At 44.7% G+C, this 21,426-nt stretch overlaps 1 protein-coding gene across 5 annotated transcripts in view; it reads right to left on the reverse strand.

The window, feature by feature from the left end:
- SPAG17 (sperm associated antigen 17) overlaps positions 1-21,426 on the reverse strand; it is a 1,244,773-nt gene that overhangs the window by 57,674 nt on the left and 1,165,673 nt on the right. For 4 of the 5 annotated variants that reach the window (XM_078656351.1, XM_078656349.1, XM_078656348.1 and 1 more), the window contains 3 exons: positions 19,699-19,752; positions 16,168-16,270; positions 3,314-3,428 (listed from right to left, as the gene is read on the reverse strand). In XM_078656351.1, coding sequence (XP_078512477.1) covers positions 3,314-3,428; positions 16,168-16,270; positions 19,699-19,752 — 272 coding nt within the window. The remainder of the gene's footprint in view (positions 1-3,313; positions 3,429-16,167; positions 16,271-19,698; positions 19,753-21,426) is intronic. The other variant, XM_078656350.1, reaches the window with a different exon arrangement.

Genomic DNA, 21,426 nt, shown 5'->3' on the forward strand with positions numbered 1-21,426 from the left:
GACGAGTTGCATCTGCAGAACCCGGGTGTTGCGGGCATCTTCCATCTTCCCTTGCTCGATTTTTTCACCACCATTGAGAACGTGCAGTGTTGAATGTTGTGCACACTGGAGTTTCTACAAGAACATTCATAAGGAGATCTGTACTGGCTGGCACAGAACACTGGAGTTCTGAAAAAGATAAAAAGCGACAGGGTCTAGGTCATCCAAGTGGCACAGACTGGAACTTCTGGGAAAGAGCATCTTCCTTTCAATCAGGCTTCTCCCTCGAGAGGATCTTCGATCACAGCAATAATGGAGGGTTCTCCTTCTGAATCTGCACCATCTACGCCTACAGAGTGGAGATTGAGCAGTGGCAACTGACTGGCTTTGATCTGCTGCATGAAGTGGTGGATGCCATCCTTCCTGTCAGGCTCCATTCCACAAAATGCATCTCTGCTGGGGGCTAAGACGAATCTGTGGCCTAGTGTAGTGTTGGCAAGACTCATCCCTTACATGCAAAGCGGTCAGACTCCCTGGTCTTTGTTTGATCTGTGGCCAGCATGGCCCTGCAGCGGACACTGTTAAAGGTTATGTGTTGGCTCCCTGTTTAAATGACCTCTTGTGAGGAGCAATATTATAGATTTGAAAAACATATTCCCTCCTGCTCCGCTTGTGATGCCACAGCTGGGCCTTAATTTGTTTTTAGAATCTCTCTTGGGTTTGGCCTTCAAGCTACTGCACATCTGCTCCTGCGCCTCCCATTTTTAAAACCTACTTCCTCACTGCCATTACGTCACCTCGTCACATAAATGAACTTCAGGTACTTTCAGGACATCCGCCCTATGCCACCTTTTTACTGGATAAGTTGGTGCTGAGGGCTGGGGTGGCATTCTTCCCAAAAGTTGTGATTCCCTTCCAAGTTGGGCATCTATTACGTAACACAGGGCCCTGCAGCCCCCGCGGTGCGGGGGGGCCCAAGGCTCCAGGGGGGCCCCTTGGCACTCCACTCTGGCTAGAGAGCTCGTAATTGAACCTGGAGGGGGGCCCTTTTCCTACCATGCAGGGACCCCCTTTAATTTTCATTACGCCAGTGTCTGCCAGCATTCTTTGCTCCCTCACCCCTTAAAAGAAGGGGGTGGGGGACTCCATCGGCTGGAACCCGAACAGCGCGGTGAGCTTCTACATCGATAGAACAGAGGAAGATCCTGGTGACCCTCAGCATCTGCGGGATTCTTCAGGGTGAAGGAAGGGCAGTAGATGACCCTGTTGAGTGGACAGTCCTGTGTATCAAGATCTGCTATACACTTGCCAAGACGCAGCCGCCAGAAGGTCTGAGGACTCTTTCTACCAGGGCAAAGATTGCACCCACTGTGCAGACGTGAGTTGTGCTTGCCCTAGACATCTGCCAGGCTGCGATGTGGGCGTCAGGGCACATGTTGACAAAGCATTACTCCTTTGACAGTCAGGTCCAGTGGAAGGGGACCTTTGCTGGCTCAGCCCTGCAGGACTGTTCTTTCTGAGTCCATTCCACAGACCCCACATCTGGCTGGAAGGTGCTGTTTTGGTATCTATTCAAAAGCAAGGAGTGGGTGGCTCGAAGTATCAATCAGAAGAACAAACTACTTAACTTTGGTAATGATTTTTTGGGTAACTACTCTATTTAGCCACAGATAACTCATTGAATCCCACCTCCCCATTCTGGGGAGTGGACTCTTATTAAGATCTAAAAATGTTCAGAGTTAAACATTCAGCATACTGGTGCCAATATATTTGTTCACGCTTCTGGAAATGAAGGCACAAAAAAAAAACAAGACCCAGACATCCATGTGCAGCGGTGGCACTTGTATGTGGCTCCACCCTGTCACTTCCAGGGTGGTACAGAGACAACATGGTGCCAGCGGGGCCGGCACCACATAGCGGCGGGCGGGAGAGGCATGTTCCAGAACTGGCTCCTTGAGGACATTCTAAGTAGAGGAATCTGCAGTTAGATGCAGCATCCACCAGAAATAGAAGGTAAGTTACTGGTTCATGAAGTCTGCAATGATACATTAAGCGGCAGAGAGTAAAAGAAGACAACACACGGTTGAGCTGAGAATCTTGCATCAAAAGTGCCTCAAAAGTCAAGGACGCCCATCACCCAAGACCCACCGCTCAAAGTGGGATCCAAAGTAAAGGCACTTAGAGCCAATTTCAATGTAGTAAGTGCCTAACAAATGGCCATCATATCAATACTCTTAATAATAGTATTACTAATGATGATGAAGACACAGATGACAAGTGCAATGGACAGGTCTGCACAAGTCTCAGTGTTCACTTACTCACCTCCCCAGGGGCTATGATGGTTAGTTTGTTTGCTAACAGACATAGTAAAGGTAGACCAGTTACTGTTCTAACTGGTTTCTAGAGTCAGTGTCTTTGATCAAAAGATTGCTGATATATGAATCGAGAGAACACCAAAAACATATGTGCGCCGAAGGTACCAAGTTCATATCTTAAAACCTTTTTGATGAGATGAGTGGCCTTATCCATTTAAACAAACATAGCCCAATCCAGAAAAGGTATTTATTAGGACATGCAGTAGAACCCATGTATTACAACTTCATGTATTCATTAATTAAATCCATATAGGAATGGGCATCGATTTATGCCCACTCCTGTCTTGTCATCATAGTCACATACGTCTACGCTTTAGGTGTAAACGTGGGAGCGGCAAGGGGGAGTGTCAGGAAAATAATCTAAAACAATGTGGGGTGCGGAAAGGGGAAATTAAGGAGAGGCACCAGGAGGTTCAGGCAAATACAAAAGAACTTCTATAAAAGGATGAGGCCGTTGCAATTCAATAACGTTACACCACGTCTACTCCAATAGCACTACAGCTCCAACCGGCTCCATCTGCTCCAGCCGAGCCTTGAGGTGAGTCACACCGCACATACCCTCTCACAGGTACTATAAGAAGGGAACTATATAAAGCCAACAGCCACAGAGTATAACACTACCAGCGCAAATACACACACCAAATACATAAATGAAAATAGAGTCAGAGAAAAATATGATCACATAATTTCAAACATTGCAGACACATATACAAATCATGTTGCAAAAATATTTTGAAAATGGTAAAACAATGAAAATAATTAAAAAGGGCATGTAATATGAGACATTGCTGCACCTACACAAATGACATTCAAAAATGTAAACATTAGGGATAGACATACTTAGAAAATAACACATATGTTAATTGCCAATGAATTATTACAAAAACACATAACCTTTCTCACTGCTAACACAAATCCATAAGAAACATCCAGGTGAAGGTCTACTTTGAAAGACTCACATGTGCCGGGCCATGGAACACAAGGCAGCACCTCACTATCTTCTGAATCGAGTTCTACCCCCTTGCTCTTCTGGAATGGAGGAAGCAGTTTTGAAAGGGCTTCCATGTTTGGCCCCTAAGAGCAGAACAAAAACAAAACTGTCACAGCATCGAGCACCATCATTCTTTGTACCACAGAACGTCAGCACCATCATTCTTTGTACCAATGAACGTCAGCACCATCATTCTTTGTACCAATGAACGTCAGCACCATCATGCTTCATTTTGATACCAATGAACGTCAGCACCATCATGCTTCATATTGATACCAATGAACGTCAGCACCATCATGCTTCATATTGATACCAATGAATGTCAGCACCATCATTCTTTGTACCAATGAACGTCAGCACCATCATTCTTTGTACCACAGAACGTCAGCACCATCATGCTTCATTTTGATACCAATGAACGTCAGCACCATCATTTCTGTTTGTTATATACTAGGGAACATCAGCACCATCACTGTCTGTACTCTTGGACACCATCATCATCATCCTTTCTACTTTTAAACCTCAGCACCATCATGCTTTACTTTTACACCAATTATCATCAGCATTATCATTCTATGCACCACCGACCATCATCATTATTTATTTTATACCCTTGAATATCCACACCATTGTGCTTTACAGTATAGCACTGAACATCATCATTCTTTGTTGTGTCCTCTTGAATATCCACATTATTTTACTTTGTAGTATACCACTGACCATCATTAGTCATCATTCTTTGTTGTGTACTCTTGAACATCATCATCATTCTTTGTTTATTCACTTGAACATCCACATCATCATACTTTGCACCACTAATCATCATCATCATCAACATTCTTTGTTTACTCTTGAACATCATCATCATTCTTTGTTTATTCACTTGAACATCCACATCATCATACTTTGCACCACTAATCATCATCATCATCAACATTCTTTGTTTTATACTCTTGAACAGCATCATTCTTTGTTGTGTCCTCTTGAACATCAACAATATTATTCTTTGTTTTACACTCTTGAACATCATCATCATCCTTTTTTGAGTACTCTAGAACATCTACATCAACATTCTTTGCAGTATACCACTGAACATTCTTTGTTGTGTACTTTTGAACATCATCATCATCCTTTGTTGCGTACTCTTGAACATCAACATCATTATCATCATTCTTTGTTTATGCTCTTGAAACACTCACATCATCATACTTTGCACCACTGAATATCATCATTCTTTATTTTATACTCATGAACAGCATCATTCTTTGTTGTATCCTCTTGAACATCCACAATATTATTCTTTGTTTTACACTCTTGAACATCATCATCATCATCCTTTTTTGAGTATTCTAGAACATCTACATCAACATTCTTTGCAATATACCACTGAACATTCTTTGTTGTGTACTTTTGAACATCAACATCATTATCATCATTCTTTGTTTATGCTCTTGAAACACTCACATCATCATACTTTGCACCACTGAACATCATCATTCTTTATTGTATACTCATGAACAGCATCATTCTTTGTTGTATCCTCTTGAACATCCACATTAGTCTTTGTTTTACACTCTTGAACATCATCATCATCATCCTTTGTTGTGTACTCTTGAACATCATCATCATCCTTTGTTGTGTACTCTTTAACAGCCACATCACATTCGTTGCAGTATACCTTTGAACATCCACATCATCATTCTTTGCTGTGTTCCACTAAACATCTGCACCATTGTGTTTTGTTTTATAGTAACTCACACACACTACCTTTCCTACATGCTCTAAAGAGAGAGAGAAGAGAAATTAAATATGTATGCAGTTCTAGCAGCAAGATCAGCAGAGCCAATGGCTTGCACCAAGGCTGAGTTAGAGCGAGTTCTGTACCTCTGGCACAGCTCTCAAGAACACCTGGCCTTACAAACTCATAAAGAATTCCGTAAATGTCCGACGATTTAAAGCTACGACACTGAGCGAGGACACTAACCTGTAGAACGGCTGTTACCATCAACAAAAAGAGAACCTAGTGCATGTGAGAGACCCGAAAGTGCAGACCTTGCCTGGCAGATCTCACGCTCTCAATCTAGAACCCTTTTCGTTTTATAGGGCAAACTCCCTCTGCAGAGCCCAGTCCCTAACAGGCTTAGCATCCCAGGGCACAATTTAATCCTCAGAAATTCAAAATTCTAATGGCAGACATTTGGGCACATTTATAGATTCCTTCAGAGAGAGAGGGGCGTGAGTGGGTGAATGAAGCCTCAACACTTCCAACATACCAATGGAAACTGGTGTAAAACCGACAGCGTTTCTGTTTAGGACATTCATTCTATTCTATAGGGTGTCTATATAAAGCATGGACATACTACCCTAGAGGGGCTGCGGAGTGCTTTAAATGCAACAGAGAGTATGCTCTACAGCATGTAGGTTATGGGAGCAAGAGACCGGTGATTGCAAAATATCACCTGGAATATCACTATATTGCACTCAAGAGTACAAAGTAAAAACAATTCCATCAGAGCCAATGACATGGGGGAGGGAGACGATATAGGGACGTGTTGCTTCTTTGCATTGGTAGGATTGCATTTGAGACATGAAGCAGACATCCAGAATGAAAGGATGTCCAGGCAATGTTTTTAGGCGATGTAAGTCGGTGGCCAATCACCCAAAGACCCACATTTGGGCAGTTCTGAGGGGAGATGAAAAGGTCACTCTTGTCTCCTGGGAGATCTCACCCTACATTGGGGAGAGGAAAATAACACCCACTCGTCTACACTCCAATCCTTCCACGAGAATTCCAACATGGCATCTCCCCTACTCACAAAAAGGGTCCACTGTGGATTGGATCTTTGCTAGGAAGAACTTACTCCAAGCCTCACACTCTGTTTAAATGGGATGGTCAGATAACCTTCTTACTCCCTTCAAAGTATCTACTTCCGCGCTCCCTGTACGTGTTATACCATGTGATAAAGTCCAGAAACCTGAAACACATTGACAGAAAGACCCTATATTCCCTGATCCAGCCAAGTCATCGATTAACAGAGCTTGGTGCCAATGCAGCCAAGTTATTAGAGTGATATGATAGGTATATTCTTGCTATAATGGACAAATTAGCCCCCGCCACCATGAAACAAAAAAAGCATAGGTTAACCTCAAGCTGGTATGAAGATGATCTCGACGAGATGCAGGAGAAAGTTAACAGAACTTTTTATTTTTGGAGGTTTATATAACTCGACCTGAAGGTATCACAGCACTTTACATGAGCACCAGTTGCGTTACAGATGGACACATCCATTTTTTTTGTTAAACACTGTAATATTAGGTGATTTGTTCAGAATCACGGGATGCTGAACGTCCCTGCTGAGACTCGAATCCGGTTCCCCAGCTTCGGGGTCGACTGCTCTAGCCGTTAGGCCACATCCTCTCCTCATGAAAGGAGATGGAGTAAAGATGTCATCTCTGACCACTTCTTCAAACTCAAAATGGCCAAGAAATGTTAGAAATGGATCTTAACCGGAGATAAATCCTCCTTCCTAAAATCAAAACGTGCATGCGCTACAAATTGTTCCAGAGAGCTCGTCCAGATTACGCACCGTCACAAAAGATGCCATCACTTGTTTCACCTGTCATTGTCTCACCTGTCATTGTTTCACCTGTCATTGTCTCATTGTTTCACCTGTCATTGTCTCACCTGTCATTGTTTCACCTGTCATTGTCTCACCTGTCATTGTTTCACCTGTCATTGTTTCACCTGTCATTGTTTCACCTGTCATTGTCTCACCTGTCATTGTTTCACCTGTCATTGTCTCATTGTTTCACCTGTCATTGTCTCACCTGTCATTGTCTAACCTGTTATTGTCTCACCTGTCATTGTTTCACCTGTCATTGTCTCATTGTTTCACCTGTCATTGTCTCACCTGTCATTGTTTCACCTGTCATTGTCTCACCTGTCATTGTTTCACCTGTCATTGTTTCACCTGTCATTGTTTCACCTGTCATTGTTTCACCTGTCATTGTCTCATTGTTTCACCTTTCATTGTCTCACCTGTCATTGTTTCACCTGTCATTGTTTCACCTGTCATTGTCTCACCTGTCATTGTTTCACCTGTCATTGTCTCACCTGTCATTGTTTCACCTGTCATTCTCACCTGTCATTGTTTCACCTGTCATTGTTTCACCTGTCATTGTTTCACCTGTCATTGTCTCATTGTTTCACCTTTCATTGTCTCACCTGTCATTGTTTCACCTGTCATTGTTTCACCTGTCATTGTCTCACCTGTCATTGTTTCACCTGTTATTGTCTCATTGTTTCACCTGTCATTGTTTCACCTGTCATTGTCTCACCTGTCATTGTTTCACCTGTCATTGTTTCACCTGTCATTGTTTCACCTGTCATTGTTTCACCTGTCATTGTCTCATTGTTTCACCTTTCATTGTCTCACCTGTCATTGTTTCACCTGTCATTGTTTCACCTGTCGTTGTCTCACCTGTCGTTGTCTCACCTGTCATTGTTTCACCTGTCATTGTCTCACCTGTCATTGTTTCACCTGTCATTGTCTCACCTGTCATTGTCTCACCTGTCATTGTTTTACCTGTCATTGTTTCACCTGTCATTGTCTCACCTGTCATTGTTTCACCTGTCATTGTTTCACCTGTCATTGTCTCACCTGTCATTGTTTCACCTGTCATTGTTTCACCTGTCATTGTTTCACCTGTCATTGTCTCACCTGTCATTGTTTTACCTGTATGTGGATATTTTATAGATCTCTTCCTATTTTCTAGGAAACTGAAATTGTTGAAATATTTTCATCAAAGGGGACTTAATGAAATGTGCCTCGCCAAACTATTGAGGAATCATCTGATTACGGATTAATGATATTGAGAAACTGATTATTTTATGTGACCTTGAGGACAATGTCCGATCTACCCTAGAGACATCTTCTTGAACCAGGGGTCTGAGTGGATCATTCTTGTAAAGGCCCCTCTGAACCCCGCTCTATATTTATTCCAAATATGGGACATTTCAACATTGACACAGTTCACTATTTACTCATTAAGAATTCAATGAAATTGAGGAAACGATCAGGACAGAAGAGTAGAAGGGACAATTTACCTATAGAGCAAAAGTGGTAATTCAGACACTGAGAAATGACAACAGTGTAACATTGAAAGCTTCAGGGAAACAGCCTTTACATCAGAGCTCGAACCACGCTGTGCCTTAACAAAGCCGTCCGAACCACAAATACGTCTTTACAACGCCTCCCTTTGCCACGCCAGTCGTTACATTGACTTACCTTAAGGACAGCGTTGTTGGACTGGTGTTGAACACTCTCCCTACTGTTGCGCAGACTGGAGTTGGATTAGCAAATGATACTATTCCAGAGTCCAGCGCTTTCCCTACAGGAAGTTGATGTATGGACTTGCGGGGTAAAGAAATGAGTTATAAAGACACATTCATGGTCCGGACCTCATTGTTAAGGCAGGCGTGATAAAGCCCTGCGTGGTTCCAACATACAACCAAGGCTTCAGACAAAGGCAGGCGTGATAAAGGCCTGCGTGGCTCCAACATACAACCAAGGCTTCAGACAAAGGCAGGCGTGATAAAGGCCTGCGTCGTTCCAACATACAACCAAGGCTTCAGACAAAGGCAGGCGTGATAAAGGCCTGCGTGGTTCCAACATACAACCAAGGCTTCAGACAAAGGCAGGCGTGATAAAGGCCTGCGTGGTTCCAATATACAACCAAGGCTTCAGACAAAGGCAGGCGTGATAAAGGCCTGCATGGTTCCAACATACAACCAAGGCTTCAGACAAAGGCAGGCGTGATAAAGGCCTGCGTGGCTCCAACATACAACCAAGGCTTCAGACAAAGGCAGGCGTGATAAAGGCCTGCGTGGTTCCAACATACAACCAAGGCTTCAGACAAAGGCAGGCGTGATAAAGGCCTGCGTGGTTCCAACATACAACCAAGGCTTCAGAAAAAGGCAGGCGTGATAAAGGCCTGAGTGGTTCCAAAATACAACCAAGGCTTCAGACAAAGGCAGGCGTGATAAAGGCCTGCGTGGTTCCAACATACAACCAAGGCTTCAGACAAAGGCAGGCGTGATAAAGCCCTGCGTGGTTCCAATATACAACCAAGGCTTCAGACAAAGGCAGGCGTGATAAAGGCCTGCGTGGTTCCAACATACAACCAAGGCTTCAGACAAAGGCAGGCGTGATAAAGGCCTGCGTGGCTCCAACATACAACCAAGGCTTCAGACAAAGGCAGGCGTGATAAAGCCCTGCGTGGTTCCAACATACAACCAAGGCTTCAGACAAAGGCAGGCGTGATAAAGGCCTGCGTGGTTCCAAAATACAACCAAGGCTTCAGACAAAGGCAGGCGTGATAAAGGCCTGCATGGTTCCAACATACAACCAAGGCTTCAGACAAAGGCAGGCGTGATAAAGGCCTGCATGGTTCCAACATACAACCAAGGCTTCAGACAAAGGCAGGCGTGATAAAGGCCTGCATGGTTCCAACATACAACCAAGGCTTCAGACAAAGGCAGGCGTGATAAAGGCCTGCATGGTTCCAACATACAACCAAGGCTTCAGACAAAGGCAGGCGTGATAAAGGCCTGCATGGCTCCAACATACAACCACGGCTTCAGACAAAGGCAGGCGTGATAAAGGCCTGCATGGTTCCAACATACAACCAAGGCTTCAGACAAAGGCAGGCGTGATAAAGGCCTGCATGTTTCCAACATACGACCAAGGCTTCAGACAAAGGCAGGCGTGATAAAGGCCTGCATGGTTCCAACATACGACCAAGGCTTCAGACAAAGGCAGGCGTGATAAAGGCTTGCATGGCTCCAACATACAACCACGGCTTCAGACAAAGGCAGGCGTGATAAAGGCTTGCATGGCTCCAACATACAACCAAGGCTTCAGACAAAGGCAGGCGTGATAAAGGCCTGCATGGTTCCAACATACGACCAAGGCTTCAGACAAAGGCAGGCGTGATAAAGGCCTGCATGTTTCCAACATACGACCAAGGCTTCAGACAAAGGCAGGCGTGATAAAGGCCTGCATGTTTCCAACATACGACCAAGGCTTCAGACAAAGGCAGGCGTGATAAAGGCCTGCATGTTTCCAACATACGACCAAGGCTTCAGACAAAGGCAGGCATGATAAAGGCTTGCATGGCTCCAACATACAACCAAGGCTTCAGACAAAGGTGGGACCGTGGTACTTTGTGACACTTTGAAATACAGGCAGGAAGCAGACCATCAGCTCACGCTTTCTGGAGGTTATGAAAAGGTTCCGCGCACAAGCACCGGGAGATGCTGCAACGGGGAGCTATGATACTCTTTGGAATTGGCAAGATAATGGTTTGTTAAGCTTGGAAGAATACCGTTTTTCTAAAAGTGATTATCCAAAAGAGATGTTCTGTCTCACGCCAAAAATGCATAAGGATAGGACGAACCCACCAGGATTCCCCATAGTGTCCTTTAATCAGAGTTTGTTGGAAAATGCTGCTAAATATTTGGATTATATCCTGTCACCCATAGTGAAAAGTCTCCCTTCTTACCCCATCCCCCAGGGCTCCATTGAAATACATTGGGGGGGTGCACGTGGTCCACCCTCCAGAGAGGTATTCGGCCCCTGAGCACCCCACCCCCAGGGCACAATGTATTCAATAAGGGGAAGGGGGGCGAGCCTTTAAAGGAGCAGGAAACTCCATCACCAGGGGCCCTACATAACTAAAGAGGGAGGGGAGCAGAGAGGTCCCCCTCCCTGAGCCTTTAAAGAGCACACCATCCCCCGGGCCGGCTCAATTGCTGTGTCCCGGGGGTCACAACCGTGGGACACAGTAGTTTCCCTGCCCGCACTGGGGCGGGCAGGGAAACTTATGTTTGCTCCCATCCGGCGGGAGTGTTCTCAAATCTCCCGCCGAATGGGAGCAAACACAAAGTCTGCTCCCAGCCAGTGGGAGCTTTCAAAATGCATTGATGCGGGCAGGGAAGCAGAACAATATATCGCTCCCATTCATATAGGGCTCCATACATGCTGCTCCCTCTGGGCGGGGCAATGCCAGCTCCCACAGCATGCGGTGAGCCAACTGGGGCCACGGGGGCCCTGGAAGGCTGGGAGAGAGGGCCGCATGGCCTCCTCCCCTTTCCAGATAAATACAGCCTTGAGGGATGGGGACCCCAGGGCCTAATAAGGCTCAGGGAGGGCAGCCACATTGCCCCTCCCCTTTCTTAGTGCATTGTGCCCTAGAGATGGGGTTCCCAGGGCATGAGAAGGCGGCACCCTTTTTCTTATTTAAAAAATAAAATAAAAATCCTTGCCCTGGGGATAGAGTCCTTTATCCCCAGAGCCTTAGAAGGCTTAGAGAGAGAGGCTGCATAGCCCCACCCCCTTTTTTTTTTTTTTTTTTTTTTTTTTTTTTGAAAACCTTTATTGTACAAAAAAGCTCACAAATACGGGCCTACAACCCACGAGGGCTGGCCACCACATGGTAGACAACGTAGTAAATGAAAGACAAATTTTCAACAGGATATGTCACCAGGAGCACAGGAGAAACAATAGGAGCATCGAGCAATCAGCAAGAACAGGACAATAAAAGGTTAATTTTCTAATGCGGGGTGGGGAAACAGAAGAATCATGGGCCGTGCAAAAAACAACCAGGGAGGGGCCGCGGCAAGCCGCCATCTTACGGTCACAGAATGACAAAAGAGGCCATACCAACATAGCTATCAAAGAGTATAAACGTTATCGGAATATAAAGAAACGACAATGGCATCAATCAAACCGCACCTACCCGTCGCCGCCCCCACCCAAAATGAGTAGACATGATCAAAAAGGCCCACATAATAAAAGACAATACGATACGCATCCCAACAAAATAAAAGGACCCCCATAAAGGAGGAAAAAGGGGAGAGGGAAAAAGGGAACGAAGGAAGGGACTCCCACCAAACCACGCACCCCCAGGAGTGAAAGCAGGATAATAGGGTCCGGCAAGCGACATAGCAAAAATCGATACCGAATTACCCAGCGAGCTACAATCAGATACATACCGGAATACGAAAGTCACAGAAACTCCCCAGGGGGATACAGGAGGAGACGGAGTCCCGGAAAAAGTGAACACACAAGAGCCATAGAACAAAAGAGAGGAAATAAGGGAGGAAAAAGACCCCCCAATACGGACAGACCCCCCCCAACCCACCCATAAAGCCCACCCTGCACCCCTGCAGAAGGCTACGGCCTACCCCCCCGCAGCGTGCCTGTCGCCCTAATTAGAACCCGAAATATAGCGGAGCAAAGTTAAGTCGGAAACAAAGACAAAAATGGGAAGGGAAGAGAAGGAAACGAGGGATGGGAAACACACACAGACATACATGGGGGAGGGCCGGGAGACAGGAGTAAACGCACCCAGCCACCCGCCTGAGTCGAGGAGCCAAGTCCCCGGGAAGCCAAAGAACATCGGGTTAGAGTCCAGGGTCACCAGTCAATCACACAGAACCATACCGAAACAGGTTGACCATCCAAACCAGTGCAAGACTACCGCACACAGATGCCAATATACATTAGCCCTGTCCTTGTTTGTCCAAAGTGGAAACGGTCCGATCCAGCGAGGACCAGGTTACGAAGAACAGGAGACAGACAGCAGGAAGATCCAACGGCAGTCCGGAAAAGGCACGTAAAGTGGAACACGGACGATCCAGGAAAGTCACGAAGTGTAGCAAACGATGCAGGCACAAGTCCAAGGATATGTCCAGAAGAACCGACCCATCTGGGCCAGCACAGGAGACATCGCCGGGCAGCAGCGACCAAAAGGAAGCGGGAGAGTCATGAAGGCCAGGCCAAGTAAAATCCAGCTCCCGGGCCCGAGAGAACGAAGGTAGCGCAGGAGGAGGAGGCGCCATCAAGTTCCGTACAGCAGCAGACGCGGTCGGAGCCGGGGCCAATTCCGCCAGGATAATTCCAGCCGCACCCCGCGGCGGCACAATCACGTCTGGCCGTGGGGGCTCAGGAGGCCCGCCGTGAGGAACCATCTCCGAAGCTAGGATAGGCGCGGCCACACAGAGCCGCCAGGAGAGCAGGGTGTCCAGTAACTCCTTAAGTGTAGGAAAACATTCACAGTATCGGGCACCCGGGCCATGCGGCGGGCCTCCAGCGCTCGCCCAGGCCCGGTCAAGACACTCGGGGTCGGCCGCCATTTTGAGAGTCCGACAAGGCAGCGCGGCTGCAAATCTCCGCCGAGGCGGCAGTAAGGCAAACAAAGTCCCGCTGACCGGCAACAGAGCACCCCGGGCAGGAAGGGGGGCCACCAGAAGAAAGGGATTCGCCGGCCACCCAACGCCGCCGGTCCCGTTCTCCGAGTCCGGGCGGCAAAATCAAAATGGCCGGACCGGAGAACAAAGGGAGAGCAAGCCAGACACACGAGGAGCTTCGACCACGGAAGGCAGCGCCTCCACCATAGGCCTCCTCCCCACAGGAATCGGCCAGGAAGGACCTCCGGCCCACACGAACAACGGCCCTCCGACCACCTCCTCCGCGCCCCGGAGGGCAGATCCGCAGGCTCCGTCTGGCCCGGGAGCCGGCAAGAAGATCCAGGCCAGTCCGCCTCCGACACCCCAACACAATCGGGGGCACTGCACCGGATCTACAGCAGCCAGGATAACCGGAACAAGAGGTAAGTGCCTGCAAAGCGTCGCAGCACCACCACTCAGCAAACAGGGCTTCCCGGGGCAGGATTACAGCAGGATAAATGTGAAAACCCAGGCGGGCGAACGGAGCCGAGCTAAAGCGCGGCCATCTCGGTCGCGAGCTAGGCTCCTCCTCCCCCACCCCCTTTTTAATATCTTTGGCTCCATGTAGAGGGTCCCTGGTGCAAAATAATGGAAATAACATGGTCTTGGTGGATGAAGTCAGCTATCCGAGGGGAAAGAATTAGGCCTAGGATTATCTAAGAACTGTGCTCATGAACAGTGAAATAAAATGAATAGTCACTAACCTAACAGAAGTTCTGGTGGAGAGACGTTCTGCACCAACATAGTTCAATCTATAATGGACCTCACATAGTTGACAGAAATCGAAAAATGCAAAGGTTTTGATAAACAAGTGGTTCACCAGAGAATCTTGCTCCATAGTTTAATATTGATTCACTCTCCTGGCAGTGGATAACTGACATATTATCGAAAGACACATTATCGAGATACAAAAATATGGACACAAAAATATCGAAATCAAAAATATCGAAGTTATATCTACATAATGGTAAGTACAAAAATATCGAAAAAATAATATCGTTGTACAAAAATATCGAAATAAAAAATATCGTTTTTTTAAATGTATTAATAATAATGTAAAAATAATTTAAAAATACATATAATTTTACAAATATTAACACATGTTTTTACAACACAGATACTTTTACAACGCATACCATTACAACATAAGTATTGGTAAGTATATAATAATTTTTTATGTAAATTAATTAAAATAAATATAATATAATTTAATTTAATTTAATTAATTTAATTTAAATTTAATTTAACTTTAATTTTTACACTGTACCCCTGTACCCCAAAAACCCAAAACTGACCCTGAACCCTAAAAATACCCCTTTACCCAAAAACTAAAAACTGACCCTGAACCCTAAAAATACCCCTTTACCCAAAAACAAAAAACTGACCCTGTGCCCTAAAAATACGCCTTTACCAAAAAACTAAAAACTGACCCTGAACCCTAAAAATACCCCTTTACCCAAAAACTAAAAACTGACCCTGAACCCTAAAAATACCCCTTTACCCAAAAACTAAAAACTGACCCTGGACCCTAAAAATACCCCTTTACCCAAAAACTAAAAACTAACCCTGAACCCTAAAAATACCCCTTTACCCAAAAACTAAAAACTGACCCTGAGCCCTAAAAATACCCCTTTACCCAAAAACTAAAAACTGACCCTGTGCCCTAAAAATACCCCTTTACCCAAAAACTAAAAACTGACCCTGAGCCCTAAAAATACCCCTTTACCCAAAAACTAAAAACTGACCCTGAACCCTAAAAATACCCCTTTACCCAAAAACTGACCCTGAACCCTAAAAATACCCCTTTACCCAAAAATAAATATAATTAATGTAATTAACTAATTAACATTAATTAATTACCAATTAATTTTTAATTAACAATAAATTATATATCTTAGCACATTAAATCTAATTAATTTAATTAACTAATTAATATTAATTAATTACCAATTAATTATTAATTAACAATAACACTAAATTAAATATATTACCACAATAAATCTAATTAATGTAATTAACTAATTAGTTTCAATTAATTACAAATTAATTATTAATTAAAAAATATTTAAAAATATATATTAATTATTTAATTATTATTAAATTACTTCCCACCCTATTCAACTATAAACCCACAACCCGCTCTAATACTAAAACGCAAAATGTTAACATAATTACTAATTTTCAAACATACATTTCTAAACATATTTAGCAAACATATAAACAACATAATAAAATACATAACACTAAACAACAACATTTCGATATTACTAACATACATACCTTAATCTCGATATTCTGTCTGTCGATATTATGGCACATCGATATACTATACCATCGATATTAAAACATCGATATTATTGTATATCGATATTTTGTTTTCGATATTTTGTCTGACTACCCCTGGCAGTATGTGCTAAGTCTGGGGTACCTGGTAACCTGATTTCCACACATGGATTGTGCTTCGTTACATGTAACAGCTAGAAAACCCCCCACCCCGAGTTTTGAGTAAGGAGGTTTGTGATGTTTCTCACCTGTGACAGCAGGAAGGCCATCCCCCAGTGAGACTTGAAGTAAGGAGGTACAAGTTGCTTCTTTATCGCCTGGAGTTGATCCTTTGCATCTTGGATCTCTCTCCTGCAATCAGTAGAAAACAGAGAGAGAACATCAGTAGTGACCCTACGCGGTATGTAAGCAAAGGGATGCGTCCACAGCACATATTCTGCAATCTCTGTTTTTGAGGAAGTTCCACTGTTTTACACAATCCCAACTTTCATGGAATCGATCTTTTGGTTTCTACTTGATCATCAGAGTATACACTTATCCACTTATTTGAGCCCTTTTGCCTCAATGACTAGAACTACTAGATAACCAATGTACTCTTCTGATCTTTGTAGCAGACAACCAATAAACTCTGCTGATCCCTGTAGCAGACCACCAATATACTCTACTGATCCTTGTAGCAGACCACCAATACACTCTGCTGATCGTTGTAGCAGACCACCAATATACTCTGCTGATCTTTGTAGCAGACCACCAATATACTCTGCTGATCCCTGTAGCAGACCACCAATATACTCTGCTGATCGTTGTAGCAGACCACCAATATACTCTGCTGATCTTTGTAGCAGACCACCAATATACTCTGCTGATCCCTGTAGCAGACCACCAATATACTCTGCTGATCTTTGCAGCAGACCACCAATATACTCTACTGATCCCTGTAGCAGACAACCAATATACTCTGCTGATCTTTGTAGCAGACCACCAATATACTCAGCTGATCTTTGTAGCAGACCACCAATATACTCTGCTGATCTTTGTAGCAGACCACCAATATACTCTGCTGATCTTTGTAGCAGACCACCAATATACTCAGCTGATCGTTGTAGCAGACCACCAATATACTCAGCTGATCTTTGTAGCAGACCACCAATACACTCTGCTGATCGTTGTAGCAGACCACCAATATACTCTGCTGATCTTTGTAGCAGACCACCAATATACTCTGCTGATCCCTGTAGCAGACCACCAATATACTCTGCTGATCTTTGTAGCAGACCACCAATATACTCTGCTGATCTTTGTAGCAGACCACCAATATACTCTGCTGATCTTTGTAGCAGACCAATAATATACTCTGCTGATCGTTGTAGCAGACCACCAATATACTCTGCTGATCGTTGTAGCAGACCACCAATATACTCTGCTGATCTTTGTAGCAGACCACCAATATACTCTGCTGATCTTTGTAGCAGACCACCAATATACTCTGCTGATCCCTGTAGCAGACCAGCAATATACTCTGCTGATCTTTCTAGCAGACCACCAATATACTCTGCTGATCTTTGTAGCAGACCACCAATATACTCTACTGATCCTTGTAGCAGACCACCAATATACTCTGCTGATCCCTGTAGCAGACCACCAATATACTCTGCTGATCTTTGTAGCAGACCACCAATATACTCTGCTGATCTTTGTAGCAGACCACCAATGTACTCTTCTGATCTTTGTAGCAGACAACCAATAAACTCTGCTGATCCCTGTAGCAGACCACCAATATACTCAGCTGATCTTTGTAGCAGACCACCAATATACTCTGCTGATCTTTGTAGCAGACCACCAATATACTTTGCTGATCGTTGTAGCAGACCACCAATATACTCTGCTGATCCCTGTAGCAGACCACCAATATACTCAGCTGATCTTTGTAGCAGACCACCAATATACTTTGCTGATCGTTGTAGCAGACCACCAATATACTCTGCTGATCGTTGTAGCAGACCACCAATAAACTCTGCTGATCCCTGTAGCAGACCACCAATATACTCTGCTGATCTTTGTAGCAGACCACCAATACACTCTGCTGATCCCTGTAGCAGACCAGCAATATACTCTGCTGATCTTTCTAGCAGACCACCAATATACTCTGCTGATCGTTGTAGCAGACCACCAATATACTCTGCTGATCTTTGTAGCAGACCACCAATATACTCTGCTGATCTTTGTAGCAGACCACCAATATACTCTGCTGATCCTTGTAGCAGACCACCAATAAACTCTGCTGATCATTGTAGCAGACCACCAATACACGCTGCTGATCTTTGTAGCAGACCAGCAATACACTCTGCTGATCGTTGTAGCAGACCACCAATATACTCTGCTGATCTTTGTAGCAGACCACCAATATACTCTGCTGATCTTTGTAGCAGACCACCAACATACTCTGCTGATCTTTGTAGCAGACCACCAATATACACTGCTGATCTTTGTAGCAGACCACCAATATACTCTGCTGATCTTTGTAGCAGACCACCAATATACTCTGCTGATCTTTGTAGCAGACCACCAATATACTCAGCTGATCTTTGTAGCAGACCACCAATATACTCTGCTGATCTTTGTAGCAGACCACCAATATACTCTGCTGATCTTTGTAGCAGACCACCAATATACTCTGCTGATCCCTGTAGCAGACCACCAATACACTCTGCTGATCGTTGTAGCAGACCACCAATATACTCTGCTGATCGTTGTAGCAGACCACCAATATACTCTGCTGATTCTTGTAGCAGACCACCAATAAACTCTGCTGATCCTTGTAGCAGACCATCAATATACTCTGCTGATCGTTGTAGCAGACCACCAATAAACTCTGCTGATCTTTGTAGCAGACCACCAATATACTCTGCTGATCGTTGTAGCAGACCACCAATATACTCTGCTGATCCTTGTAGCAGACCACCAATATACTCTGCTGATCGTTGTAGCAGACCACCAATATACTCTGCTGATCTTTGTAGCAGACCACCAATATACTCAGCTGATCGTTGTAGCAGACCACCAATATACTCAGCTGATCTTTGTAGCAGACCACCAATATACTCTGCTGATCTTTGTAGCAGACCACCAATATACTCTGCTGATCTTTGTAGCAGACCACCAATATACTCTGCTGATCCCTGTAGCAGACCACCAATACACTCTACTGATCGTTGTAGCAGACCACCAATATACTCTGCTGATCGTTGTAGCAGACCACCAATATACTCTGCTGATTCTTGTAGCAGACCACCAATAAACTCTGCTGATCTTTGTAGCAGACCACCAATATACTCTGCTGATCGTTGTAGCAGACCACCAATATACTCTGCTGATCCTTGTAGCAGACCACCAATATACTCTGCTGATTCTTGTAGCAGACTACCAATATACTCGCTGATCTTTGTCTTTTAAAGGTACCCACATCTCATTTTGTGGAAAATCAACCACCCGTCCCTGCAGCAGTCGTCTTTATGCTGTACAATAAAGTGATGCGTCTATCCCTTTCAGCAGAGCTTTGCAACTCCTTGGGTTGAGTGGAGCTACTCCCTGGGCAGGAGTAGTGTTTCTTTTTGAGCCGGCTGACAGGCACTAGCCATGGAAGCGCCTCCCAGCTGCTCCATCCCAAGCTTGCTTTAGTTGTGTGTGATAGTATCCTTTTTTGTTTATTAATGAACAGCCTACATGGGGATCAACGTGAACAGCCACACACAAGCCTCTCTTTCTAAATACTGGATTACCTTTCCTGCTCTAACTTTCCTTGCCAGAGCGATACCTGCATGACTGCTTCCTGACTGCATATGAAGAAAAAAGAGAGAGACATCAACAGCATGCCCATAAGTATACAGCTCTATACACTAGAAATATGCAGATGAGAGCAGACAATAATGCCAGCACAGGGCTTGGATCACCTATCAGCCATGCATGCACAAAGGGATGGACAGACACAGTCACAAACACAGATGCACACAAAGCGTTTCAAAAATAGTCACAACACAGAACCAAACATGCTTAAATTATATCAGATGAATGCCCAAACGTATAGACTATCACTGAAGTCATTCATCTGTTAGATATTGAAGGGATGCCACTCAAACTCAGCCAGGCAAAGCAGTATATTTGTCTGAATAGTAAGCAGCAGTGGAGTAGCGTGGGGGGGGGGCAGTCTGTTGTGGGCAGCACGAGTTTGTGGGTGGCAGCAGTCCCCCCCGCTCTTACTTACGGCTGCTGCGGGGCGGCCACTGCAGGGACCGCCACAGGTGGCAAAATGTCTGGTAAGCATGTGTACACAGGCCAACTTTCAAGTTCCAGTTGTTGAAAACACACGAATCGCTACCACAACTTTACATTTCACAAAGTTCTGGTAGCGATAGGACTCCACCTTATTTACAAGGCAGTGTTAAGCCACTCAATGTGGTTTAACACTGCCTTTTAAATTAGGCACCCTTTCACGCCATACTTAGGTCGAAAAGGGAGGGCAATGTGTGTTGTGGTGGGCGTTGCACTGCAACACCCATTGATTTTGACGCTGCCCTGTATTTACAAGGGTGGCATCAATATGGGGCAGCGCCAGAATAAAGACCATGGAAAACCTTGTCTTACCCAGGCACAATGAGGAGACAAGTTTAATTTCTCTTCGTTTATGCTGTTTCCATGTGTGCTGCGTTGTGCAAAATGTCATTGATTGTTTAAGTACAGGAAGGTGTCCCCTCCTCCACATAAACAATCTTTAACAAATGACGTTTTGCAACTTCTATTCCTGCTGCCTTAAGCCATTTAAACTTGTACCTTCCTGCACATAAGCAATATTCCCTTACAACGCAGGCGCCCTTGCCTATGGTGCTAGGCCGCCTGGGTTGACGCTGGGCAGCTCATTTCGCGCCAGCGCAAGGGGAAACACAAGGCTTCACCGTATTTTTGTAAATAGAGTGCAGCCCTGCGTTTCAGAAGCGGCAGAGCGCGGCGTTAAGCCAAGGAGGCTAAAGCCGCGCTCCGCCACGTCTACAGTAAATATGCCCCACAGTGTATTTTAGAAGGCAGGTTTTGTAAGAGAAACTTGTCCCTATGTTGTCTTTGTGCTGAGAAAGAAAGTCACTAAAGAGATTACTAAATAGATGACTCTTTAAGTAAGAGTTGCCTTTTGTTGTGAGGAGAGATGCATGAGTGAAATAAAGGATTTCTGTCCTTTGCCAGCAGCTCTACAGAAGGACTTGAATCTGTCCAGATCTTTTTACTGTTGAAGAACATATAAGGACTCTCTGAGATGCTGTCAAAGACTGGACCCTCATCCTCTAGTGAAAAGAAGAGAAATCTTACAGGTCCGCTCGACAAGACGAGCTTCCCAGCATCTGAGGCCAGTACATTGCAGAACATTAGATGCTGGTCAAGGTTCACAGCTGTCCTACATACAGTAATAAAAGTCTTTGCAATCATGTAAGACACAAGGCTGAAACCAATAGGTACAATAC

The sequence above is a fragment of the Lissotriton helveticus genome, chromosome 8 (genome assembly GCF_964261635.1).
Source record: "Lissotriton helveticus chromosome 8, aLisHel1.1, whole genome shotgun sequence".
Lineage (NCBI taxonomy): Eukaryota > Metazoa > Chordata > Amphibia > Caudata > Salamandridae > Lissotriton > Lissotriton helveticus.